The 20,762-nt window shown below is 38.1% G+C and overlaps 2 protein-coding genes across 5 annotated transcripts in view; one reads left to right on the forward strand and one right to left on the reverse strand.

The window, feature by feature from the left end:
* The window catches only part of rftn1b (raftlin, lipid raft linker 1b), a 140,297-nt gene extending 130,719 nt beyond the window's left edge, over positions 1-9,578 (forward strand). For all 4 annotated transcript variants that reach the window (XM_017309614.2, XM_017309613.2, XM_017309612.2 and 1 more), the window contains 2 exons: positions 1,842-1,917; positions 4,492-9,578. In XM_017309614.2, coding sequence (XP_017165103.1) covers positions 1,842-1,917; positions 4,492-5,121 — 706 coding nt within the window. In that variant the 3' untranslated portion in view covers positions 5,122-9,578. The remainder of the gene's footprint in view (positions 1-1,841; positions 1,918-4,491) is intronic.
* Positions 9,579-12,995: 3,417 nt separating this feature from the next.
* LOC103477854 (vitelline membrane outer layer protein 1 homolog) lies at positions 12,996-15,927 on the reverse strand. Its single transcript, XM_008431180.3, has 4 exons — positions 15,660-15,927; positions 14,605-14,717; positions 13,799-14,105; positions 12,996-13,082 (listed from the first exon to the last, which is right to left on the reverse strand). The coding sequence occupies exons 1-4, from the start codon at positions 15,864-15,866 to the stop codon at positions 13,080-13,082; spliced, it is 630 nt and encodes a 209-aa protein (XP_008429402.1). The 5' UTR covers positions 15,867-15,927; the 3' UTR covers positions 12,996-13,079.
* Between the last annotated feature and the right edge of the window lie 4,835 nt (positions 15,928-20,762).

Here is a 20,762-nt window from a genome sequence, read left to right on the forward strand (position 1 = left end):
AAGGAGACTAAAAGGAGAATCCAAATCAAATCAAAGAGAAAACAAAAATGAAACTTTTTTTCTGCAACACTTTTGGCAAAAAAAACTATTTGTTGTATAAATGAACTGAACTAGAAATGTTCTCTCTACCAGAAAATGATAAGAGGGAATGTTCACCCATCAGTTTCTAATCTGTAGCTTATGAAGCAGGAAAACGTTCTAAAGTATTTCAGCAAATTCCCCTCTGAATGGATAGAAAAGTGAAAGGTTTTGGAGTTTGGGCTTGAATCTCAATGAAGTGCTGTGGCATGTTATTAAAAGAGACATAAATGCACAAAACCCTGTAATGAGTTTAACAATTCTGCAAGGAAGAGTGGATAAAAATTTCTACACAGTGATGTAAAAACTTAACTCCTGTTAAACCAAAAGCTTGAGGCCTTTTTATAGCTGCAAATCAGGGAAAGTTGGATTGGATAACTCATTTACACCAGCCTGTTCCCTTTTGCCTAGAAAGTCCAATTTGTTTTATGAGGTGTGAATGCACAATCAAACTCTGTTTTGGATGAGCCTGAAAACCCAGGTGGTTCGGTTGAAGTGAACTCTAGTGCGGTCTGAACGCTTATGTGAATGCAAGCGGATCAGAGACCGCTCCAAAAGCTGGTCGTGGGCCACGGCCCAGGGCATTCTAGTTAAATACAACCAAAATAAACACTAGAGAGAGAAATGGCGCGAATGAAAAACTGTAGGAAAAATCCTACAACCTGTGTAATCTGACGCTGCTGTATGTTTTTTTTTACATTTGGGAAAGAAGGAAGATGTGCTCAGTGTCTTCTGCAGATGTTTTCATGTCATTTCATGACCATCTCAGGCGACGGGGGGGATAGATTGTTCAAAGGGTTTGATTTATTTCACAGTGTAGTGTGAAAGTGAATTGCTGCAGCTAATAATGTAAAAACAATTAGCAATTTTAGTCCTAAATCAAACTGAGTCTACTGTACTATCATGGGTGAAAACATCCTTATTTTCCTTACAAAGCAAAATTAGTTTTTGGAAAATGAATTTAATATAAAGTAAGGCTATTTTTGTTTTCTATTGAATGCATTTTATTGGTATAAAACACAAGTGTGACAAAAAGAGATAAACAGTAGCACATGCCAAAATAATCAACAATGATGCTGTCACAAATTAGCCTAACTTTGAAGGCAAAGGTTCAAACTTCAGCAGGCAGTTAGAGCACAAATTTGGCAAACAAAAGGACTAAACCTGACAGAGACGATCCAACAGAAGGGCGAGGATGAGTGTGAGAGACGAAGAAAGCCCACTCAATAATAAAATCTGCATTTTCTGCCATGATTAATCTGTCAGCAGGAGTACTTGTGAAGATTATCCCTTTCAGAATGCAGGACTGTGACAGGAAAAGAGGGTGGAGGATTACATTTTGGGGAAACAGCAAAGAGAAGAAGATGCTCAGAAGTTGCTCTCTCCGCTTTCATCCATTAAAACATAAAGTACAATAAAGGGTGGAAGTGACACTGACGGATGACAGTGGTGAAGAGGTTGAGCTACAAATCTGAGCATTTTGTCTTTAATGTGTCAGATAAAAGGGTGAAGCATGAGCAGTCAATTGACTATGTTGATAGATGGCCAATGTGTGTTATCACTGGACCACATTCATCTTGGAGGCTTAGAAAAACATTTTTAAGAACAAAACAACAATAAATTATACAGAGTCTGACAAAACATGTACACACCCAAGGATTTAAAATCTGTAAATCAGTCAGAATGTGTTTGAAGAACAGCACTGATTGTTTCTAACATTTCCTTCCATCCCTCTTTTCTTTCTTCTTGTCTACATCTTTCAGTGACGGGAGTCTGTCCACCAAGCAGATCGTTTTCCTGCAGAGACCGGTCGTTAGCCGTAAGAAGAGAGAATCCAAGGTACAACATCTCTGACTTTTCTGTGTATTTGTAAGGTTTCTGCAATCTTTATGATCTAAACAACCATCTTTCCTCTTTAATTTAAACTGATTTGATTAGTGTAGAGACTGCTAAACATTTGTCTTAAGTGGAGTTGTTCCACTGCTTTATTGAAATCCACATTTTAATCAAACCAGATGGGAAGATAACCCAGTATCCTTACTGTTGACATTAAACTGACTGACCAAATGTAGGGCTAAGCACCTAGAAGAAAAACATCTGATTTCTCTGAGGTTTGCAAACCAATGGCAGGTGTGTGAGTGATTTGATTTGCAAGGAGCAAATGCACACAAAACACAAAAGTAGTGACGTTACTTTTACAGTCTTTATGAAAATTGAAAGGGGCTGGATTGTTTGTTTTCATGAGGGTTCAGAACTTTCCACTCGTTTGCATGTGGAGCAACCAGATAACACAGTGATGCTGCAAGAAGAAATTTCTGCAAGACATTTCTCAACCCAGAGGGCACCAAGGGAGGACTGTCATGTGGTGATGAAACCTCCCAATAGACAGAGGAAAGGCATCCAGTCATTCTGATGTTGTATATAGATAAACTGAAATCGCTCTTAGGAACGTGCGCGAGTTGCTTTAGGGACAATATGAACAAAACTCAAAGCAAAGTGAATTCCTTTTTCATGCTTTTCCTCTTTGGAGCAAAATTAGTCTAGAAAAGACCCACAAAGTCTTTTTGAGATTAATTTAGCAGCATATACCAAGATTTGTAAGGGTGCAACATAATTCACAAACGTGACCGACCGACATGGTACTGCTGCACCAAGCCGTCAACTCTGTTACCAATCGACCCAATGAAATACAGTCACATGAACTTGTCACCACTCTATTTGGGTACTCAACTCTTTCTGTCAGTGACTCTATAACTATTGTTTATGTTTTGTTAGATTTAGCCAAGGCTGTGAGGCATCATTCCAGAGGGCGTTAACAGCCACATCAGATTTCAGACCTCGCTCCCGCTAAAGGCTCTACCACGAGTCCTCCTGTTCATTATTCACCATCTAAAACCAACATCACCTCTTTCCAGCTTCAGCACTGCAGCTGTTTTTGATTTATGTACATAAACATACACAGTGTGAACAAATTTAAACCAGCATGTTTTTGTTCAGGTATGAGGAATGCTCCAGCAGCTGACAAATGTGTTATTTTGATAACCATTTGGTGTTAACGCTCTTCTGCAGACCCCAAACAGCTGTGATAACATCTGAAGCTTACCTGTTTCTGCAGTGAAATGAATTCGTGTTGATGTTTTTTTCTCTGGGTTTAGTCTAACCATGTCTCACAAACACTTTGCTCACAGGATCTAAATCCTGTAAAATAGTTGTAGCTAATGTTTTTTTTTTTGTTTGTTTTTTTTTTTTACTTATTGCTTAGTCTGTCTTTCTGACATTTCTCCATGTTGCGATTTTTACAGTCATGTAAAAATATAGGACATGCTAGGAAACACATTTGAGTGTGGGGATATTTATTGTCTATTTTAATAACACTGAAAAATCCAATCCAATTAAAACGGAAGAGAAACTTTTGTTAAATGTAATTTAAAATTGACAGTTTATAGTGAGTAATATATTAGGGCACCCTGACATTAATTCCTGCTTTTGATAGAGTCACACCCAGGTGTCTTGTTTCAGATGCACATTTTAGAAAATCATTACTAAAAGTATTGAAGTATTTTTTTTCTGTTTAAAACTCAGACATTTAATTTGTTTTTTTTCCCGACGGCTAAAGTAGGAGTTAGCATCACTAGAACATGGAAAGAGCTGTCTCAGGCCTTCAAAAAGGAGATTGTAGGAGCTTATGAGCCTGGTAGGGGATTTACAGAGGTCTCAAAAGAATTTGAAATCAGCTAATTCACTGTCAGGACATTCAAGACGGCTGCCGGCATGTCTAGGTCTGTTCGTCTAAGCAAGTTCCACCTGAAAGCAACCGCAAGATCCTTAAAAAAAAACTCCCTCTCTTGAAAGCACGTAATGTCAGAAAACCACTGCAAAAGTTTAACTTTCCTAGGAGGTTTGCCTTTGAACTCTCAGAGAAAACACAAAGGCCAGATTGAAGTTTGCCACAAAGAATGCAGCCTGATAAAACCGTCCCAAGACCAGCCATTAGAGATGCTGTCCTCTTTTTTCAATAGAAAATAAATACTTGTTATCTTTTGTGTGAAGCTAGGTAACTTTTTCATTGTTTAAGTAAAATTTAGTTATTTTCTTTTCCAGAGAGATACACAAAATAAGATTAGGCATTTCTTAATAAAGAACCTAATATGAATTGGCATGTGCAACATTTTCGCATAACTGTATGTAACCAGATATAATGTTTTCATCTGCTTGTTTGTTCAGATGGATGTTCTCACCAATAATCAGCCGACACCCACCCACCATGGCCTCAATTTCCTGCTCTGTTTTGTTTAAATTACTAAGTTATTCCATCTCAGTATTAGGTCTGCTGTGATTCGTTCTTAATTAAGTCTGTGTGTACTGCTCCATGGACGGGAATATTGTCTAACTAACATGCCATAAATGTTTCAGAAACTAATCTTCAAGACCCGAAGCAAGTCCAACAAAAACTGCATCAAGGATGTGGCGAAGAACAAGAAGAAAAAGACAATAATTGAGAAGGATTCTGAGGATCTGAAGATCGCTGATGACAGAGAGAAAGTTGGAAAAGAGGAAAATACTGTGACTAGAAGCACAAACACAGCACAGGTAGTGGCAGCAGGCGAATCCAAGAAAGAGAGGAAGATAAGGTGTGAGGAAGATAAAAAGGCTGATGCAGGGATGGTAATCAGCATCGAGAAAGTCACACGGAAAGATGGACCAGACAAAAGTGAAGACAAAGTAGCAGAAAACTGCACTGAGGAGACAGAAAGCAAAGCTCCAGATGGAGAGGGATCAGAAGAAAATGGAGAGCCATCGGGAAAGGAGGAGGTCAAGGAGGTCAATGAAACAGTTGTGACTGTAGAGACTCAGAGTGAGACCAAAGAAAAGGAGCTGGAGGGCACTCCGAAAGCTGAATCCGTGATAGAAAATGGGATAGAGACAGATGAAGAGAAATATGACGGGGAAGCGAATGAAATCAAAACAGCGGAGGTTATCGCAAAGGAGACTGTGGCAGATCCAGCAACCACAGACCCAAGCCCAGTGGAGGCTCAGGAGTAGCACCATACAAGTCGAGCTTTCCCCCATCATACCTCTTAAATTCCCTCTCTTAAAAACTGATTCCTGACTCCAAATTGAAGTGGGAGGGGGGGAAAGGTTGCTCCGCTCTGCTGCAGCATCCTCCAAACCCCCCATCTCGCATACGATTCCCCCAAAACCTGCAACAGTGTAGCTAAACAACAGAAGACCATGACATCAGTTCTATTGTATAACCACAGATACTGAATGTATACAGGGGATGCTTCTGCAGGCAGGTCCATGTGGAGTCCAAACACTGAATGGAGGAAGGCAGAGAGATGAAAAACCTCAAAAAGACTTGGTCACGGTTCCAGTAAGAGTGGCAGATAAACCAGAGCTGCTTTGTTCACTAAACACTCACTGTTCACTATAGACGACTTAAGCTTTAGGTTTAGCTAGTTAACAGTCACTGCAGCTTACCAGCTTTACCTGAAGGTTTTAAAAACATAAAATATATACAAAACAAAAATATTTGGATAAAATTGGAAATTTAGACAGCAAGCTAGATGCCATTTTATGATGCTCATCTGAGATTTATTTTTTAAGTTTTCTCTATTATTGTTTTTTTTAAACCAACATCAGGTTGCTCCAACTTGATCCACCTTCATTAACACTTATGAAAGAGCTAATTACAATATCTGTTCATACTCATAATTGGAGAAAATGACTTCTTTTGCTATATGAGTTTCTAGTGTGACCAAGTCTTCTGTTTGTGTCAATTCTTGGTAAGGAAATCACCACCTTTTAGTTTACGAAGAGAGGAGAATTCCCATAAAATGTTCTTGCAGGTCATTCCTTGTTACACTCTGATCCAGGATGCAGAGGAAATTTACAGGAGAGCGCCGTTAGAGGTGATGGGAAAGGCATTTGTTGCGACAGGCAATCCAAAGCAGGCTGTGGAGATCATTGTTTACGCTGAGCTCTAAGCCGTCAAGTGCTTCAAAGAGAGCCGATAATCACTCTTTGGTATGGTGTGCTAAGCTTACCTTGCATACAGAATGTTCCCAATAATATTCCCAAGCCCAGCCAGACAAGAAAGTGAAATTCAGCTGAATGTTCGCGCCTCAAGGACAGGATCAGTAGTTAGGTTTCCTCTGTTAGCTTTACATACAGGTGAGAGGATTTCTGCATAAAATGTGTAGTCGGGGGTTGCCCTTGTTCTGTATTGAAGCCAGAAGTGAGAGCTCTGAAGGAGAAAGTCAGATAAGAAAGAGGTTGTAGTGAAAAAAGGGAATGAAGAAGAAATAAAGAAGGACCAGTGAGGGTGAAAGACTCAAATAACGGAAACGAGTTGGTTGGTTTAAAGCAACGGTCGTTTGTAACCCGGCGTTTCCTGCAGAGGTTTCTTTTGCTGCTTTACCCCCATCTCTTAACGCACCTCTTACTGGACACAGTGTCTGACATTAACTGAGTCATAATGTGCCGTATCGCGGCTCTGCTGTGGCTTTCCATTTTAGAGCTGGAACAAGAGGGAGGGAGGAGGCGACGTTTACAGAGCAGGGCTCTCTGTGGATCGCTAATGGATTTTGTCAGTGGGGGATCTGTCAGTAATCATGCATTTATAATGTGGGGAGGGGGTGCGGGGGGTCACTTGTTGGGGGGAGTTATTGACAACAAAACACCTCAACATGTCAAGTTTCACGTTTAAAAAGGATGTCATGGGGATCCGTTTGCACCGGAGAGGACGAGCTTGATTTAGAAAATTACTTGCACCTCATCGTCATACCTGTTTTGTAAACTGTTGGCGTTTGGCTGATTAAAAAGTACCTGCTGTCCTCGTATAATTTGTCACAATTATCATTTTTTTGTGTTGTGATAATTAATGAGATGTGGTTGCGAAAAGTATTTCTTCTCTGGAGAAGAAACTCCTCGATTTCAAGTGCTCTCCTGCCTCCGGTGAGATTCCTTTAAATGTAAAATGGAAAATGTTTTTGTGTAGAGTAGAATATAAAACTGTGACCAGTTTAGCCTTATTACTATACTGTAAATGGCCCAGAATCTGCTATTAGAAATGTTTTTTAGCGGCATATTGGTGATTTCAGTGTTATATGTTTGTTATAGTCAAACAGCAAAGTTTTGCTCCAGTTGGTGTTTTGAGGATATTGTTCCTGGAGTTAAGAGTGAAGGGATGAAGATGTTTATCCATATGAAGGTATTACATTTTGTATTATTTTTCTGACATGTTCTTGATTGTGAATGTCTGGTTTTCAAGTAAAAAAAAAAAGGCTTTATGCTGCCTCTGCTTGTTCTGCTAAAGCTTGCAAAAAACACATTGCTGACTGGTGCTTTGAGCTACCTCCTCAGGGCCGATGTTGGCTTTCAGCTTTGGGGTCGCTGCAAGAGCGACCTCTTGAAACATATGCTCCCTCTCCTCTACTGCCCCAATATGACTGTGAGCATGAGGTCATCTCTAATGGCAGCCAAGGTCAAAGGTTTCTGAGTGAGAATGGATTTTTCTCAGCTGTACAAACAGGAGATTGCATGAGCACACCGTGACATATTTATTTAAAGTGCTTTGTATCTTTTTTTCTTTTTAACAGATTGGGATTTCATAGACACTCCTGAGTTCATTTAGTCTGAATGTGACCAGCGTGAAATAACATGTTGGTCAATGAACAGCTCAAACCTATTCTTTTATTAATATACTCATTTGTTATGAATTAGTATAATCAAAAGAATTTGAGCTGTTCTTATCTTCTGTAAGTTTCAGTTGAATTTAATTTAATTGATAAATTAGGATATTGAAAGCTAATCAGAATCTCATGTAGATTTATTACCTTCAGAGTGATATGTTTCAATGTTTTAATTGAGAATTTAATTGATAATTACAACTTGCATCACAAACAATGAAATACTCTGCAAAACAAATGAAAATAAGATTTTTAATACCATCATAACCACGTCCATGCATGTGCAGTCAGTACTTGGTTGGGACTCATTTTACCTGAATTCATGCATTAAAGGGGACATGTGCAAAATTTACATTTTGTAAGTTTTTACACTTCTATTTGGGTCTCTGCCACTTCTAAAATTAGCCCAAGCGCTTCAAAGCTTAATCAAATTTTTTGTAGTTCCAATTTGCGCAATTGAATTGACTGTCTCCTGGTAAGTGAGCAGTCTTCCCTGTGATTATCTGGGCCATAACATGCCAATAATACAACACTTTAGACATGTCAAACTCCAGTTATTGAGGCCTGTGTAGATGTTGCCACACATAAATCAAATTCTTCAATCATTTGTGGAAATCTGTACCACCTGAACACATGATGGAGATTCAGGTGTCCCAGGCAGGGACGCATCTAAACGTTACAGGACACCAGCCCTCAGGGACTGGAGTTAGCTTCAAGCAATAATCTTTAAAAGAAAAAGTAATAAGTGCTTGGAATATATTACTCTTTGTGTAATGAATGTATTCATGAGTTTTAATACTTGATACTGTTGAGATTTAAACTGTTATGAGTCAACGTTGGTGCTCCTGCTTTCTTCTTCTTATGTGTCTGCTGTAAAATATGAAAAGTATGACTTGAGCGTTCCCATTTGGGTTTTTCTACGCATACAGCATATTCCACAACCGAAGCATAGTCTGGAGAACAGATTAGATATTCAGGTAAGCCTGAGTGACCTGACTGTTTCTTATTCCGGCCCAACAGCATGGACAAGAGAAACTTTGACAGAGGACCTGACCCTGTTCCCGCTAGTCCTCTACCTGAGCCCTGCAGGGTACCGTCTCCTCTATAAGCACTTACTATTAAGGTTGCTGTGTAGTCTAACCTCTAGCATGAATATGCTCAAGGGAGTGTGAGTAATTGGGGTTTTTCTTCTACTATTTTTGCCTGCTGTTAATGTTAACACAGACAGGGAGACAAAAAGCAAAGCAGAACCTGACATTTAATCAGCTAAACGATGCTGAACCATGTTAACTCTGCCATGTGTGAAAAGGAGGGGACCTTTGACTAATGTTAGACTCTGTGCTCCCCTCCATCTATAGTATCTGTGAGAAATATACAGCTTGCTGTCTTATATCAGCATAAATGTCTCTGAGCCTGAGTAGTGGTGCTGGTGCAATCGCTCTTGGTTATGCTATAAAAAAACGCAATGGTTCATTTCCTGTGTGCTACAATGATGTGAAACGGACAAAGTAGAAGCGACAGAACATAACACAATAGGATGCAGTCACTTTTTTCCTTCCTGTGTTGTCACTTTAGCTTTGCTCACAGCCTCTGGAAAATGTATTGTTAGATTTTCTTTCTCTCTGATGTATTTTTTTAACACCTCAGCTGCCATCTTGAATGTTAAGTATCTTCGATCATGTGCCGGTGTCACTTGCATTGATGTAGAAAAAGTATTCTTTATCTTTCCTATTCTGAGTATGTCAACATTCCTACTGTACCTGGCATCTGTACAATTTGTATATTATAAAATGATTTATATTTAATGTGTACATGTGTCCTTGTCTTTTTTTTGTCAAAGTTCAGCTTTTGTGTTGTTTAGGTTTTTCAAACAGGAAGGAGACAAAAAAAAATGAAGCTCAACTTTTTGATCATGTGATCAGAGTCTTGTTCACCATTAAAATGTTGAAATACTGGCTTCGTTTGAATACAGAGTGTGCCCTTTGTTGTATGGTTGAGAATAATTTGACATTAGAGATAAACTGAAAATGTATTATAATTTATTTCATTAACTCAGTCTTAGCATGACACAAAGGTGGAGCACTGTAGAGGTCACGGTGAGACATCAGGGAAGTGGGAGATTGTCCTGTCAGACCATCAGTTCCTGAAACCACTCATACAAAAACAAAATCTTGTAAAAGTGAGACCCCGACAGACCTCCCTGGATAGCTGGATAAAAAGACTGAGGGGTCCAACTGAGTCCATCTCTTAAAACCGTGGGAGGATTAAGGGCAGACTGGGGTCACAACACAGAGCTTTTAGGTCCCTTCACATGGTGCCTGTTTGTTAGATCTCCCAGCCGCTGCTCTCACCCATAAAAACTTTCCTCTTAACTGGATCAAGTGCCATGTAAATCCTCACTTTTCAAAATTAAAATTCAACCTGGACCCTCTGTTTTCATTTTTTATTGTTTGGTGACCATTGTCCGTCCTGTGCACCAATATTAATGAAACATAATTTCCCTTTGGAAACTTCATTCACATTCTCAGAAGCTTTTTTTTTCTTTTTGTTTTTTTACATATTTCTTTATTTTGGTCACATTTGTGAGTCACAAGGCTGAAAACAACTTAAAATGAAATTCTGCTAGAATGATGATGTATGCCATTTAAGCTAAAGTTAAACTTCCTGTGTCCATAATAAGCAGTTGAGCCTGAAAACTTGTATTATTGCTGCAGTAATTGAACTTTACCTTTAAGTTCTTAGTCTTACCTGGTGTACTGATGCGTAATACAGCGTAAGAGCTGGAGATGCTCCCATGAAAAAGATAAAGTGGCAACCACAAGTCTATGAACACAATGAGCGCACAAAGCAGAGGAGAGTCAAATGGAGAGGTGAGACTTATGAACCCAAAGTATCATTTTCTTAGAGTAAAAACATATTTCTTTCAGATTTGCTCCATCTGGTTATTACCTTCATTACCATTTGAACCTCAGAATACATCAACTTGATAGTTATTTTCCCACAACAACACAATAATCCATTTCCCCCACTCTCGGATCAAAACAACGCAATTTAGGCCCAGGGCTGACCCTCATGCATCAATATTTCACGTGAAAACACAAACACACATCATAATATCCCTGTGGTGTTTACGAGCTACATTATATTTACAGTTGAGTCAACACAGCTGGTGTGATCTATAAGCCACGAGCTGCGAGCCCAAGGGAGTGTAAGGTCATTAAGGAGACGGCTTTGCCTCCAACCAAAACGCCAACCATCAGAGCCGTTCTGCTCCCTGCAGGAGGCATTAATGGCTCTTTAGGCAGAATGGTGAGCCGCTGGAGAGCCGCTAAAAGATGGTCAGAAACACCAAGAATCTGCGGTTTGGGATATTAAACTTATGACCCAGAGCATTTTCATCTCAGAGGTTTCTCTCCGAGAACCAGAGGTAATGTTATTCAATGCTTTTCTGACGGCAGGTTGTTCTGAATAATGAAGTTTACTTGCAAGTAAGAAGAAGGGAAAATATATATATATTTTTACGACTGCTACAGTGTTTGGGGAGCAGCAGCGTTTCTATAAAAACAAACTCTGTAGGTTTCTGCACCCAGAGGGATCATGAGGTCCGATAAGAGTTGGAGCTTTAGCCTTTGTGCTTGGCATGAAACTAATTTAAAATCAGTGCTGTCCAAATATCTGTATACTTTTTTTTATTAGGTGTGTCTGCAACAGATGAGATGTGGGTTCCAGTTGTGCTTGATGCAGTGCTGCCATCTAGTGACCAGTTGAGACCCTAATGTAAATAAAACTCATAACATGCAAACTACAAATGCACTTTTTTCTTACTTGCACAAATGTGTTCCTCATTACTACTTAAAGAATAGGTTAACAAAAGCTACAATCCCTAATGCCTAAGAATTGCATTTGTTCTTAAATACTAATCCACTATTTTGCAAACTTCTAAACTTTTCACTGAACAATTGTACTTATGCTGAGATTACACACAGGTAAACTAATTATTTTATTAGCAGTTTAGTATACTGGTTTCGTTTGGAGCCTTTGGTAAAGAGGGCTACCCAAAAAATGCGTGCCACACTTCTCAGATTTTGATTTTTAAAATATATTACTCCCATAGTGATTGAGCTTAATTTTTAGGCCCTATGTGTGTCTGATCAGTCAGGCACACAGTTTTGTGACATTGCTGTTATACAGAAAATAATAACAAAAGAAAACACATTTGAAAAATTGCCAAATAACTAAAATGACAACCTGAAGGCATACGAGATATATTTGTAAATTGGAAAAGTTCAGCTAAATTTTCAGCACAATTCCTTTTTCAGAAATTTGAACAGAGCAAACACTTTAAAAGTCAAATGATGCAAGTTGCTTGTACAATTTATTTTAACAATATTGTCTTATTGGTTGACTTATGCTTTAGTCTTTTTTGTCTCATAGTACCATCTATCATTATCTAATACAGCAGGAATGGGCAAAAAGCATTTCTGGACTTAAAGCAGTGATTGACTTTCTGGACTCTCAGACTTCATTTTAGCTAAAAGTAAACAGCAGACAGAAATCAGTGACGCAGCATTTATCCAGCTGACATGATCATCTTCATTCTTTCATGAGGGCCAACAAAGTGCACTTAAGCCTCCGTCTCCGGCCAGTGAGCTCCGAAGTTTAATATGTGGTCTGGACCGGAGCATTCATTATCACAGCCGAGGGGCAACGCAGCGGCATCCAAAGACTGGAATCACTTTGTCTTGATTTGCAAAATCTTTGAAAAACCATTACCTCATTGTTAGATAACCTCCTCAAGTTCTCCCCCCTGACCCGGCACACACACTCTGTTAGCCGATTAACTCCTCCCAGATTAATTAGAACCATTACCTCTGTGGTTTCCAGTCGGTGTCTTATCAACCTTTGTCAGACTTAAACTGTAAATTAATTAGCACCAACTCTCCTGTCATTTGGTAATTACCTCAGCCGCGGCAGGAGTTCAGTGAAAGGCTTACATCAGCACCTTATGCTTCTTCTGACTTTGCTGAAGCCTCATTGGACATTAAGTGATAATACTCTCACACTGCTGAGGTCTTCACCTGAACAAGAGGCGAATAGTTTGCCACGTCCAACAAGGAAGAGTTCTTATTTTTTTAGGATTATTAATATTGGTGAAATAGGTTTGATTTAACTTTTTTTGTGCAAAACTGCAGAAAATGGGATTTTGAAAGCAATCCACCAAAGATCTGTGATTAAAGGTGTTTTATTATAGCTTTCCAATTGTAATGCTCTTTAGTTGGAAGGTATCAAAGATGTTCTAGAATCAGTTGATCACTGTGGAAAAGAACAAGAGAAATACTCATTAATATCACAGAATGTATAAAGTTACATATTTTATATATATTACTAAATTACTTAAAGGGAATAAAGTTTAGACTGCCTCTTTTCTCTAATCTCTGTGTGATGTGAAAAAGCCCAAATGCAAATTGTTTTCTGGATTGACTTTTTATCACACCTAACTTGCTAATATGGTTGCGAGTATAAAACCTATAAGAACCTGCAGTTATCTCTATTGATACTGCTTTGATAATTGAAATTTTCATGTGTGAGGAAAAAGGCAAAAACAGAAGAAAGCTGTGAGAGGGAAAGCAGATTAGTGCTGCAGTTTGTTGGTGACGATTTGTTGACTTTATGTTTTCCAAAACTATTTCTCAATATTTTTAAAAATGCTATAAATAAAATATGTAGGTAAGCCAAAAGTCTATGAAATGAGGAATCAGCACATGAATGTGCTTTCAGATTAGTTGCTTGGTGTCCAAAAATTCCAAAAGTCCAAAAAAATAGATAATTTGTGGTGAGGAGGAAAAAAGAGTAAATAGATGCAATTTGGACTATATTTGGATTTTTGGGTCAGAACTTAAGCTTAATGTGATCACAGAAAGAGTTATCAAAGATGAAAACTTCATATTCTTGCACAAGGGAACTAAAGAACCATTTCTATTTTTAAATCTTCTTTTGAGTTTCAGGGATCAGAAAACCTTTTAACACACCTGCTGAGATTTGTTACAACAGAAAAGCCGGACGTCGTTGAGAGAAGAGTCGTCCAGGGCCCACTGGTACTCCTCCATCTTGGTCTCTATGCCACAGATGCCTCCGTTGGTGCAGTCTTCACTCCAGTAGCCGTAGTCGCCCCACTGCATGCCGGGCGCCTCCAGCGTTGGGTTGCTGCTGCAGCGGAACTTGATGTTGTTGACGGCCGTGTCGTCTCCTAACAGTCCCTGGCGGGGCTCCACGCGAATCTGGAAAGATGTCAGCACGCCGCCAGGGCAGTACTGAGGATGGGACCATTCTCCGGTACTAGACAGAAGGTTTCCAAATGCAGGAACTTAGAATTAGAAAGCAAATATAACGACAAAACAAGAATTTTTGTACTTTCATTAAACTTGATCAACAGCCAATTTATGATTGAAGAGGATTAGAGCAACTGGGGGAAAAAAAATCTAGTTTTAAAACTCAATTTTAAAGCCTGTCTCAAATTTTGCACAGAATTTCAGTGAGGATGAAGTGCAGTTTCACAACTGCTTTAACAAGGAACAACATTTGAACTTATGTAAATCTAATTGTATTACACAATAGTTCATGAATGTATGTATTTTTATACATAACACCATTTCAATATTCTGAGCCTTCACATTAAAATTAAACTACAAATAGAGGCTGGCCACTTCTTTGTGAGTGAGCAAATGTACAAAATCAGACAAAGTTATGGAGTGATGTGTCTGCCAGTGGGTTAGACCAGTAAGAATAGATTTGAATGGTCTCTTTGCTTTGCTATAAAAAAGTTCAACTTGCTCACTGTCCAGTGTGTGACTCGACGTAATACAGGAAGCTGCGGCTCTCGTCCTGGGAGCAGATGAGGCGGATCCCGTTCAGGGCGGTGTCGTCCCCCCCGTACTGGTCGGTCTCCACCTGGGGAAACATGAACCAGGTCTCAGGCAGACGAACAGTTCATCTCTGTTCTGCTACGGCAGCTGAGGAAATTCAAATCAGGTTAAATCACAGATGGTTTGGCCACAATCTGCACACAAGGTTGTGAGTTAATGTCTTGTAGCAAGAAGTTATGCAGAACCTTCCACCTTTATTGGTTCTCCTCATGAAGATATGAGCAAAAATATTAAGTAAAAAAAAAATCCCCTATAAAGTGGTATAATTTCACATTAAAAAAACAAAACAAATAAAATAATAATAATTCAACCTTTAATTTTAGTTTTAACTTTAGTTAATTTTGTCAACTTTTTAAGAAATGATTAAAATCAAAATTTTGAGAAATTTTAGTAGGTTCTCACTTTAGGTACCTTAAGCTATTGGGTTTGCATTTTAAAGTTATAAGAAATTAGAAATATACTGCTCAAAAAAATAAAGGGAACACTTAAACAACACAATATAACTCCAAGTAAATCAAACTTCTGTGAAATCAAACTGTCCACTTAGGAAGCAACACTGATTGACCCAAAGAGGGTCCCGTTGTCAATCAGTGTTGCTTCCTAAGTGGACAGTTTGATTTCACAGAAGTTTGATTTACTTGGAGTTATATTGTGTTGTTTAAGCGTTCCCTTTATTTTTTTGAGCAGTGTATATTATTCAAGTAGCATTGCATTACGTTATTGTCATTTATATAATTATATTGAGTTAAAGTTAGTAAAGATGATGCAAAGTACATTAAGATAAGCAAAATAAAAAAGACTAAAGTTAGCATTTGATCAAATTTCCCCGAGTTACATAAAGATCCTTGACCTCAGTTATTAAAAGAAAAAAATACCTCTTTTACACATTGCTTTTTAGGATTTAAGTAGGAGTGAATTTATATTTTAAATTGAAAATGTTTGTAAATGTACATTTTTATTCCTTTACCCTGACACTGAATCCAACAGCAAAGAAGTTATCAGGACACATCTCAGGCCAGGTCCAGTCTCCAAACCTCTCTCCGTTGTTCACAGTCAGCACAGAGCTGTACTGTCTGCTGTTGAAGTCTTTGCCGGCTCGCTGCAGGAACACCTTCTCACAAAAGCCGCCGGAGGCCACAGCCAGCAGGACCGCGATGCTGAGCAAACTCGACATGCCGGCAACAGGAGAGTCAGTTTCTTCACTCTGGAGGCTGAAAGGCAAGTACGAGCTAAAGGTTCCAACTCAAAGCTCTTAAAGCTTCCCTGTAGTTTCTGGTATCAGCATGAATCATTTACAGAGTCGCATTACGGAACGGCGTGGGAATAAACAGCTGGAGGTGGAGAAAGAGAAGACGCAGGGACTCCATTCAGCCTTCAGTGATATTTTGCAGCTCAGCAGTGGATCTTGTCACCAAAAAGAGGAAAAACAGGCAGTAGGGTTCTTTAACCTGCAGGCTGCAGCAAAAAGTTTGTGTTAACTTTAAAACGGAAAATGCAAAGACTAAAATAATACGTCTTGCATCATGAGAAAGAAATGATATTAAATGGGAGAAAAGTTACTAAATTCAATAATTGACAAGGTGTTCTGGCCATGGAAATAAGGCTTTCTACAATCAATTAAACTCTTCGACAAATTTAGCATCTGACCAAAGATAGCTATTTTAGTGCAGGTTTCTACGACAGGCTGAGAAAACTTTAAAGCTGTGCAAAAGGTTGATGCTTTATGCTGGGTATTACCTTATCCAGGTAATATGCTGCTAACTGATGCTGCAATCCAGACTGATCACAAACCATTTCTTGTTTCCTTTGTGCTTTTTAAATGTCCCACATGAGCAGGAGTATGAATCAAAGATTTAACTTTGTACCAGTCCTTGTATTTCCTGCAACCTCCAACCATTATGTCAATTAAATAGACAGATTGGTTTTGATTCAACTCTCACAACTTTTCCTGTAAGTAATTGAGACAAAGTTGTGGATAAATATTTGATATATAAGTCCAAAACTGAATGAAATGAAATTACAGTATATACAATATTTATTTTCTGCGTTTATGATTGAGAAGTTTTTTTCTATAAAAAGAAAGTGAAGCATCAAAGTTTCCAAATTAAAATAGCACACATATACAACTTATAGGAACAAGGTCTATTTATAATTTAAATGTGTTTTCTTTTTGCAGGGAAGCTCAAGAAGATTTTATTGCATGCAAACAACTCTGAATTTTTTTAAGAAAATGTTTGTCTGACAGCATTTAGCTCAAGTAATTACAAGCCACACAACATTTATAATACAGCATGTATGGCTATTAACTAGAGGACATAAAGAAATATTCATCTTTGGGTGATCACCTTTGCATAATGTCACCTTCCTAAAATAATGGTCTAAGTCATTTTTGACAAAAGTGATTTTCTTTGCCATAATTATCTTTTTGCAAAAAAGAGGTGTTGATATTTTTATGATGATGCTTCAGGATTGATCTTTTCATGTGAATTGCAGAGAATTAAAGCATCTCCACAATGAAAAATCTACTCAGGTGCATTGAGGTTCTTTTCATCACAGGAGCACTTGTTTTTTTCCTCTGTGTAACATATTAATCTAGTAACGTTTTGAAGACATAAAAAGTAGTTTGGATGTTGCTTTATTTCACCACAGTGACAAACCATCATCCAGAGTGTTTTTATGTGAAAAACAAGTTTGGTGTAAAAATAACTGTCTTGCGTCACCTGGGAAATGTTTAAGTTGGAGATTATGTTCCGACAACAACTGGAAGGTTTTGTACGATGATGTCATCTAAGAGTTTGTTGACAGAAATGATAAGGCAGGAGTTGTGCCAAGTTGCTTTAAACTTTGCTGCAATAAGTCAGCTTGTCACTTTCTCACAAATCTGTTACCTGTAGGGCGCAGCTTAAAGGGACATGTACAGAAAGACAAAAAATGCCAACCCTCCTTGTAACTATTCTACAAACCCTAAGTCAAACCCTAATTACAACACTCCTATTAGTATATCACTGTAGGTCAAGATGCTAGACAAACCTAGAGGCTAATATTAGTATTTCAGCTACTCTTAGCTTCTTAGGTCATTGTAGCTTATAAACTACAGACTATAGATTTGCAAACATTGTTCTGCACAAATTTCTAATTCTCTTTGGGTTGGATTTTTGCTGCGTTTTTCAAGCTTTTGCTTTATTCTGCTGCATCTGCCTGTTTCTCGCATTTCTGAAAGTCTTCTTCAGCTGACTTCAAATGCTTTGACAATTTTCAGTAAAAATAAATGTTCAGCTTGTGGCGTTCACACTGCATTTTAACAGGAAACGCAAACTTTTCAAATGACACATTTTCAATCACTTTTTTCCAAGGAAGTATTTCAATAATACGTTACTGACTTATTTAAATGTGGAGTAATATATGTAATAATTGGATGGAAAAATAATTATTAAAATGTATTTTTTTTCTGTCAGCTTACACAATAAGGTCAGTGGATAGAACGGAAATTACAGTAGAAGACTGCAAAGATTTCAACAACTAGCTTTCCATACATGCTTTCAGAAGCAACTTTTGACACATTCTGGATTATTTGACATTTGTAATAAGCAAAGGATTTAAAGAATTACTGATAAATGTAATCTTCATTTCTAAATTTAACACAGTTCTAACATAGAAATATGTATTTCATGGCTTATTTACTTATTTAATTGTGACAATTTGAATTAAAAACAGGGAAAAATCTCCCTTGTTTGTTGCAGATCAAATTTTGTAATCTGTAAGTTATGACCTGAAGTGTCAACCTTCTTTTCTAGGACAACTGAAACTCTGACCTCTTCATCCTCTCCTCCATGTTGCCTTCACTTCCCAAAGACAAACGCTTGAACAATGCTCTCCTGACATTTGGAGGCAGTGAGGTGTTAAAAATTATCCAAGCACAAAATTAGCTGAGTGACCTGCTGCTTTAAAGTCAAGAACAGAGAAGACGCTTGTGACTTGAACAGATTTCCTCAGAGCACTTAATCAGTGGAGGGAGGGTCGTTTTCTTTTAAATGGAGAAAATGAAGCCGGTGAAGTGGAACCGGAGAGATTTAGAAGATAGAGTTCAAGAGGAGAACTGTTGAAAACTTAACTCTTGTTAGTCCATTTCTTAGTTTTGACATAATTAAGAAAATAATCAACAAAGTGCTCCTGCTGAAATAATGTATCCCGCTTCATTAGCGACCAAACACTTTATAACGGTTTTCATACTGTTGTTAGTAACTGAATAAATGATTCCCCTGAAAAGAAAGAGTAATCAAACTGGAGTTGTAGCTTCAAACCAAAGCACTGATTTTGACTTTTTTTTTTTTTAATTAGAATATTGCCTGCAAAAGGCAGACTCCTGTCAATAAATTTATTGAATTGAGTTTTGTCCTGGGATCAGTTCCCAAGAGGTTTTGCACAGTTAAAGTACAAATTCTCAGATGAAACAGTAATGAATTAGAGGCTGACAGCTTCATTTAAACCTTAATATATTTGTTTGAAGTTTAGTTTTTAAAATGAACTTTGAAATCATTACTCAGTATCTAGGAGATTGATATATTCTCAGAACATGCTGCTTTAAAGAAAATAAAATTTTAAAAAAAGCTGCTGAGTTTGGCATTAAGTTTGAAAAAGTCACATTTATGCCTCAATCTTCAGACACTCCAGAAATAAAATAAGCCATCTAGCCCATCCATCACTGTGAAAATAATTAGATTCAGACCAAATAAATCCAACAGAGCTGTAGTAGGGCATTGTTATTCTGTGTAGGCAATAAAACATAACTCGGCATGACAAAAGTCATCGCAGATCAGGCGCCGACTGCCAGATTGTTTCATGTCTGATTGTTCCTCTGTAAATGTACACATAAAACTAGAGAACAGCAGGCACAGCCTTGTGTTTTAATCCAGGATTCTAACAATTTATCCCAAAAACTGAAGGAAAATATTCTATTCTATGATTTCATTACATTTTTCGACAACTTAAATGACGATGCATGAAAGGTTTTGCAATGTAATCCCAAAATAAACAGGATAATCTTGACTCTCATGGGTGCCATGTACAGAAAGCCAAAAGTGTGTTTATATTACCTGCTGTTGAAAACTCCAACTCCAACTTAAGTCATTTCCTGTTAACATTTTCCACATCAAGGCAACAGAAGCGCACCAAGTACTGAACCGAGAGGAATGACAAAATTCACTCAGGAAGATGCGTCATTAACATGTTCAAATTTTAAATGGAGATTTACTGCACTTTTTGACTAAGTAGAGCATTGTCTTAAAGTTAAAGGCCTTGCAATTACATTTCATTCTGAATTTACGAATTACGTTTGTGTCCCTTAAATTTGAACTCAAAGTCCAAAACACACGTGGTGCAGTTAAAGACTCTCGCTTGTCCCCGTGTCACAGTGGGCCATATATGACAGAGGGGAAGGTGACTGGTGATCTGTGTCACATTATGTCAAAACCGTATTATGAAGAGGATGAAGTTTTGTCAGTTGCTATACGTCTCATCTCCTGCTGGCTGCTTTTCTGTCAAACCCGTTTGCCTGATTTGTGGTTTTTGCAGGAGCTCTTCAGCGATTAACAGACAGTTGAAGTGGAAGGTCTCACAGTGATTTGTTCTCTGATGTGTCATTTCACACTTATTCCTTTGCGACATCGACATGGGTTAATCTGCAGTATTAAACCATACAGTTCATGGCTGGCTCAGGGTTGAATGAGGCCTCACTTCCTGTTAAGAATACAGATTATGTGGAATCTGGGGTCACAGTTAAGGGGCTGAGTTTAAAAGTAATCACAGATTATTGGTTAGTATTTTGCTGAGACGCATTTGTGAACAAACCAAAGCTCAAATACCAAGAAACACCTACATTTGTAGCGTCAGAAGATGGTCAATCTTCACCAGATCCACTTATCTGCAGCTAAGAGGAAGCAGTTAGATGAACTAATCATCGAGAGCTCTGAGCGAGGAGGAACCTCAATAACTGAACAGTATTTTGTGTTATAGTCTTTCCCTTACTGTGCAGCATTTTATTCTCAAGTTTTGATATATTTTAATACTTTTT

Source organism: Poecilia reticulata, chromosome 16 (assembly GCF_904066995.2).
Source record: "Poecilia reticulata chromosome 16, P_reticulata-male-v2, whole genome shotgun sequence".
NCBI lineage: Eukaryota > Metazoa > Chordata > Actinopteri > Cyprinodontiformes > Poeciliidae > Poecilia > Poecilia reticulata.

Coding starts and splice junctions, on each gene's coding strand:
- LOC103477854 (XM_008431180.3), bottom strand. CDS start 15,866: ATGTCGAGTTTGCTCAGCATCGCGGTCCTGCTGGCTGTGGCCTCCGGC. Junction 14,718..15,659: donor CTGTTGGATTCAGTGTCAGG/GTAAAGGAATAA, acceptor ATGTTTCCCCAG/GTGGAGACCGACCAGTACGG. Junction 14,106..14,604: donor GTCGAGTCACACACTGGACA/GTGAGCAAGTTG, acceptor CCTTCTGTCTAG/TACCGGAGAATGGTCCCATC.